This window comes from Notechis scutatus, chromosome 1 (genome assembly GCF_049901735.1).
Source record: "Notechis scutatus isolate UNSWTSFEM ecotype Mainland chromosome 1, rNotScu1.2, whole genome shotgun sequence".
NCBI lineage: Eukaryota > Metazoa > Chordata > Lepidosauria > Squamata > Elapidae > Notechis > Notechis scutatus.
Genome location: NC_142009.1, coordinates 247,346,059 through 247,352,755, shown reverse-complemented (window position 1 = coordinate 247,352,755; position 6,697 = coordinate 247,346,059). Strand labels below are relative to the sequence as shown.

General features: G+C 35.6%; 1 protein-coding gene across 20 annotated transcripts in view; it reads right to left on the bottom strand.

The window, feature by feature from the left end:
• Positions 1–1,428: 1,428 nt before the first annotated feature.
• The window catches only part of USP47 (ubiquitin specific peptidase 47), a 55,013-nt gene continuing 49,744 nt past the window's right edge, over positions 1,429–6,697 (bottom strand). For all 20 annotated transcript variants that reach the window (XM_087950973.1, XM_087950972.1, XM_087950980.1 and 17 more), the window contains 4 exons: positions 6,089–6,219; positions 5,559–5,606; positions 4,747–4,877; positions 1,429–2,904 (listed from right to left, as the gene is read on the bottom strand). In XM_087950973.1, coding sequence (XP_087807099.1) covers positions 2,730–2,904; positions 4,747–4,877; positions 5,559–5,606; positions 6,089–6,219 — 485 coding nt within the window. In that variant the 3' untranslated portion in view covers positions 1,429–2,729. The remainder of the gene's footprint in view (positions 2,905–4,746; positions 4,878–5,558; positions 5,607–6,088; positions 6,220–6,697) is intronic.

Below are 6,697 nucleotides of genomic sequence, written 5' to 3'. Positions count from 1 at the left end.
TGAATTATGTATTTCCTGTATATATTGCTTCTTTAAAAGAGATTCCAGCTATTTTCTCCTTAAAAGCTCAATGATATTAAAGGATGCTATGTACTTTGTTACCAGAACCTATAGGAACTTGGTATATATGCATAGGATAACTGTTTTAGTTATATTGATTACACCGGATAGAAGTGGTAGCTTCACATCTTGGTTTGGAATGAACATTTCCTGAATGACAATATGGCTGAAATTGGATGGGTTGTACTGCAATAAAACTGAACACTCCTCATGGCAAGACATGTAAAACGTGTATCTACAGGTATTTATAAATAGCACTTAGACTTACATACCACTTCACAGTGCTTTACAGCCCTCTTAAGCGATTTAGTCAGCATATTGCCCCCAACAATATGGGCCCCATTAAGGATGAGTCAACCTTGAGCCCGTGAGGATTGAACCCCAGGCGCTCTCTTTCTCTCAACACGCACACATAAAAAGCTGATCATTTGAGTGTTTTAGGATGTATACCTTCTCCACAGTACAGCTCCAATCAGCCATAGCTACGTAGTTTCTTCAAATCCTCACAGTTCCATGAACAGGAAAATGCAATTATAGAGTGGTATTTTTTTGTTTTTTGTTTTGGAGTATCTGAATATTGGAAAAGTAGAGCTTTTCTTGATTTTCTTTTAAATAACCATCTTACTATGCCATAGAAATATTATTTCCAACCCTTATATTTTTAGCAGCGTTGTCTAATCCTTTAAGATATATTGGAGTCCTGGTCAAATTTTGTCTGAGTGACAGTTTCAAACATTGTAGGAATGAATACTGGTCTTATCTACAACATCTGTCTATATTCTCCAATCTTTGGTTGTTATCACAAAGGTCTCACTAGGAACTGTATTCATGTTTTCTCTGAATATGTATATGCCTCAGTTCCAGATCCCTCATGAATTAGAAAAGAAATTAAACACAAACTAGTCAGATTTTGTGCAGCACTGGCACCTGTGCAGAATAAATAGCATAGCAATAGCACTTAGACTTATATACAGCTTTATAGTGCTTTACAGCCCTCTAAATGGTTTACAGAGTCAGCATATTGCCCCCAACAATTTGGCTCCTCATTTTACCCACCTTGGAAGGCTGAGTTAACCTTGAGCCTGGTGGGATTTGAACTGCCTAATTGTAGGCAGCTGGCTGCAGAAGTAGCCTGCAGTACTGCACTCTAACCACTGCGCCACAGATGCTCTTTCATATATAAAGCTTCACATATTCAAATACCTGTGACATCTTTCCACAATTAGCTGCAAGTATTCATGGCAATTTAAGATCCACCAGCAAACAAACATTTGGAAGTCAATTCAAAAGGCTTTTCTTCTGTCTACATAAGAATTTCTTGCAAAACAATTCTGTATTTTGACTATTACAATAAAATTCAAAGTGTCATTAAAGTAACAATAGAATGAACAAATGTTTTATTTGCATGTTCATGGTTGTAAACAGCATCTGGCATGGAAAAATTTACCAAAAGCTTTGACTGATATAAATTAGATAGCATTTTCGAAAAGAAAAGAAAAAGAAACCCCTCTATGATATTGTTTGTAATTGCTCTTATGTAGCAAATTAAATCTCATATATGCTTTGCAATGAAATCATATTTTATGCATCAATCTGTACCACATTTTGAACTACTCCAAACTATATTGGGAGGTGTTAAATGAAGGGCATTCATTTAAAAAAAGCTACATGTAAAAACTATGAATCAACTCTCAAGAAAAAATGTGATTTGCAATGATGCTAGAAAAAGCAAACTCAAAAGAATCCCAGTCCAAAAATGTACAAAAATAAGTAGCTAACCAAACAAAAAGCCCTGAAACTCATTAACAAGGAAACATTACAAATCTAAGTACCCAACATTGCCCTCAAAAACAAAAGGGATACAAATTTAAATAGCCAGCTATACTCTTAAATGTACACAGTGAATATCGTTATGTGGAAAGAAATACCATAGTAAGCAGTTGAAATGTATTTCTGGTAACTCAGGAGAGCAAAACAGTATTTACACACTGAACAGAATAGTGACATTGCCATTATTCATAACCTAACTAAAAATCAGTTACAACACTTCTGCAAAATAAACACCACCTGCTGGCAATGGTAAGTTTTTACTAAAAAATACTTTTTCTCCAGGTGTCTTTGCTTCATGGAAGATGAGTCCAATGAGACTTAAGTTAAACCTGTAAGCTTTAAGGGACAAGTTTGCCAATTTCATTGTATTTCTAGTCCATTTCCACATCTTTGTTTTTATAAAAACCACTGTCACATTTACTTCAGAAATCATCTGTGAGGTAATGTGTGTATCAGTGAAAAACAAAAACAAAATCATTCATGGCCTTTGCACAGCTTTTATTAAGCTATGAATATCCTGTCTGTGGCTAGTTGACTAGCTACTGCTATGTGCACATTTATCTCCAATTTTTGCCAATTACCCTCCCCCACTATGCTTTTCTGGGTTTTTATTTGCACATCCCTTTTCTCTTTACAGTACATTTGACTATAGTGCACAACATGATTCCAAGTCAAACGGGGACTTGACTGGGCACTGAACTGGACTGCGCTGTCCTTTACCAATCAGTGCTGATGCCTCTTCTTTATACCTAATGTCCTGCCATAATGGCACTACACAGTAGTTGTGTACCTTTTTCATACTTAAGAAAAATTTCCCAGAGAAAATGCTGAAATAAATATCAGTCTTGAGTCAAATCTTTATTTGGCGCTCCATCAAGATATATTTTTAGTGCTTTTTCTTTACGAGGGGAGTAGGTCACACGATGTCCAGTTTTCTGAAGTCTACTGCTTTCTTTTTTCATGAGTTCATTTCTCTGGTCTTCAGTTAGTTCCACCATTTCTTCGGTTTTATCCCTTATATTAAAAAAAAAAAAAAAGGATTTAAATTCTACAACAAACACAAATTTGCACATTTTTAACTAGACGGTGTACATTTTTTTTGTCCTAACACATAAAACACCTTCTGGACAAGATAAAATCACCCACATTTCACTTAATTTTGGGACAGAGCCAAGACCTTACAGCTCTTAATGACAATGCTGTACTGAACAGCCAGTTCAGAGAAAAGATGGAAAATTAGAAAAGATGTTTGCTATCCAAAGATCCAAAAGGAGTAAGTTAGCAAACCGGTAACTGGTCATTTTCTAAACTACATTATTCTTGGCAATAATGTAAAGTGGTAGATTCCACAAATGCTATATAATTGCGTGTATTTGAAAAAAACAAAGCAAACTTAAAATTATTTCAGTACAGCTGGCTTATAACCTGGAGATCTTCTAGGTTTCACAGCTCCTGCTTGAACAGCATATGGAGGCCATGGCTAGTAGGACCTTTGTATAATTTTATCTAAAGTACTATTCCTGGATCAGGGAGCATTGTACACAATCACCAATGCCCCCATCACATTGTGGTTGGCCTGTTGCAGTTCATTATTCAGTAGGGCTCCTGCTGAATACTATTTGAAGGCTTCAGCTGCTACAACATATGGTACCTAGGATAATTAACACCTATATTTGCCCATGTGATACCAGTACAACAGGAGCCAGCTTGGCTGCCAATCTGTTTCTGGGTAAATTAAAAATACTGGTTATCACCTTGAAAACCTCTAAGGGTCATGTTCTGATCAAGGCTTCCTGAGACGGTAATTAAGCACACGCTTAGTCCAAACAACTCAGTCTCTCAAGATAAGCACTCACCTTTATCTCCTTTGAATTGCTGCCAACAACTAAAGTGCCAAATTAACTATAAAAAACTAATTGAAGTACAAAGTCCACACAGAGCTTCAAGGTTTAATCCGAACAGAACAAACGATGTTGCTTCATGCAAAGATTCCTGTCTCTTTACACTTCCTTTATAATCTTATGGGAGAAGCAATCACCTCAAAGCCTTACTCCCGAGTTGTCCCTTGTCTTAGCTGCTCTTGCCTTCTGGCAGCTCTACGCACATGCAAACTGGGAGCAGACTCCCCTTGTTCCTCTGCCTTGCTGCTGTCAGATTCTGGAGGCTCCAGAGCCAGCACATAACTCCCAGATGGCCCTGGCCCCATCTCTGTATTTGGACGCAGGACTCTCGTCTGAGTCCTCCCCAGACTTGCCAATGTTCTTCCCCACTGTTCGATTCTGCTGCTGTCTCTGCAAGCTACTGGCGGACCACAAGTCAGACCCTGGATACCTTTGAGACCAACTGCACTGAGCTGAGTCTTCCTGTCCAGTAAAAGCTATGAAGCTTGTTCAGAATTCCTTCTTCTCTGAGCGTATAGCATTTACCAGGACCCTTGCAGCACATACATATCTCTTGAATACTGATTAAATTTATATTAAATATTATTTCTGTATTACCTTTGCTTAGCTTCAAATCCAGTAGTAGGCATAAACTCCAAATCATTTTAGACTATGCTAGCCTACAGCTATATGTATCTTGAAAACATTGAGTAAAATGTTTTATTCTTAAAAATTTCACTCCTAAAGAGCAAAATGTTTATACTCTGTTTCCCTAAGTAAGCAGTTGAAATGCAAAATTCTGACAATAAAGAGATTCAAACTAATGCAGTCAGAAAATGAACAATATATGATTCCTTCCTGAGTAATTTCTAATTTCTGATTTATTTAAAGCACTTTTCTACAACTACTGTTTTTTCATATTGGAAATTTTTGCAGTTTTTCAATATATAGGAGGTAATGACATAAATGGATATACCTATAAAATATTACTGCTCCATCATCACAAATGTAGAGAGGCCATACATTCAGTGTGGAAACCTTCGGATTCCAGTCCAAATCTTGATGTATCTCTAGAATGGAGATCTCACATGGAAATGTCCCTCTACCCTGGAAAGGAGAAACAGAGTATCTTAGTAAAATATGTATTTATACCGATATATTTGATTTATACAGCTACCCATCTCGCTAAAGGCAACTCTGGGTGGCATATAATAATCATACCTATGTATGTTATGACCCAACACAAGTATACATACTCAAAATATAGGTGTGCTATGACCATAATCAATATTGTTTTTCATTTATGTCTCTATTTCCAAATCAATCCTTTCTCAAATTCATGACTTGATCACATTTTTCAGTTTAGTGTAATAAATCCATTCCCCAATCTCCCTCAGTCCTCCCAGGAAAAGCCAATTTGTCACTTCTCCATTCAGTCAGGCTTCTGTACTGTGAAAGAATGCAGGCTTGAACTTCAAAGAGATGTAGGTGATTAGCTAGGACTTCATTACATTTTCCAATGCTATATGAAATAAAAAATTAAATCAAATGGCCTAGCCAATTGATGGGTATTTTACCCGCTCATATATTAAAGAGACAAGCACTGATAGGAGAGAATGTCTTTTCTTCTCCCCCTGCCCAATTTCACCAATATCTCCTTCAGAGAATTCAGGTATTATAGCAGAAAAAGGGGATACCCATTAGTATTTGATCAGCATTTTCTGAACAAAGCTCAGCTGAGAGGAAATCTGAATCACATTCAGCAGCTTGAAGAAATAAATAACTTACCTTTGCAAATTCAATATTTTCTGAGACAATTCCACTTATTGCGCTAAGCTGTGAAAATATATATCAAAATGAGTTTATTTCCAAAAGATAAGATATATGAAGTTTCATATATTCTTGCTGACTGTTTCCCAATTTATGTGCTTAAAGAATAAGGAATAGATGCTTTAGCAGATTTTGAACAGAGTAGGGGCTTGGACTAGATGGCTTCCAAATCCTCACTCTGACTTACATTTCTATCAGAAATCTCTTAAAAGTAAGCAAAATTTTATTTAACTTATATAGATTATTAAAGAGTTCGATAATTTGAGATAACAGCTTTGCTATTTTTGCTTAAATTCTGGGGAAAGTTGGTTTTGCATATTGTATAACTCTTGCTACACTATGGCCCAGCATAATGTCTGAATTTGCCAGTAAACCCCAAAATATTCTTTTAATAATCACTGTGACTCTGAAGATAGTAGAGTTTTCCAAAAGAAAGTAACTATGAATTCTGTAAGAGAGGGATATTTATATAAATGAGGTTAATTTACCTTTTCTTTTAATTCATCAACACTGCTGCTCTCTAAAACTACTTCTTGAAAAGGATCCAGTTTCATCTCTGATGGCCTCCATCTTCTTGACAGAACAGCAAGTTGTGACATAGATTTCATTTTTTCTGCTTCTAAAAGTCATATGGGATGTAAAGGGATTCAGTAAAATATTTCAGGAAGCGATGTTTAAATGTTTATTTACAGCATTTTCTTTAAGAGTGCAGATTGTCATGTTTATAGTGATTGTATAAATTAAATACATCGAAAAAAATAAAAATAAGTCTTTGCAGAAAAATCAACAAGCTTGGTTAGCACAGTCTTGCCCAAAATATTATTTTTTTTTTTTAATTTTGTTTCAAATTTGAACCCTTAATCCAGTAAACCTCCATAAATTTTATTTATTAAATTTATTTGACAATAAATAACTGTGATGCTCATGATCTGGGTATTTCATTCTAAGCTGAGTGTATATTTTAAATTCAAAATAGCTAGTCTGACTGCTTCAAGCTTAGAAAAAAACAATTGAAGTTCCAGAGTGTAAATGTAGCATTTTCCATCATATGTTTTAAAATATTCCACCTGAAGTTCTGGAGTATAAATGTAGCATTT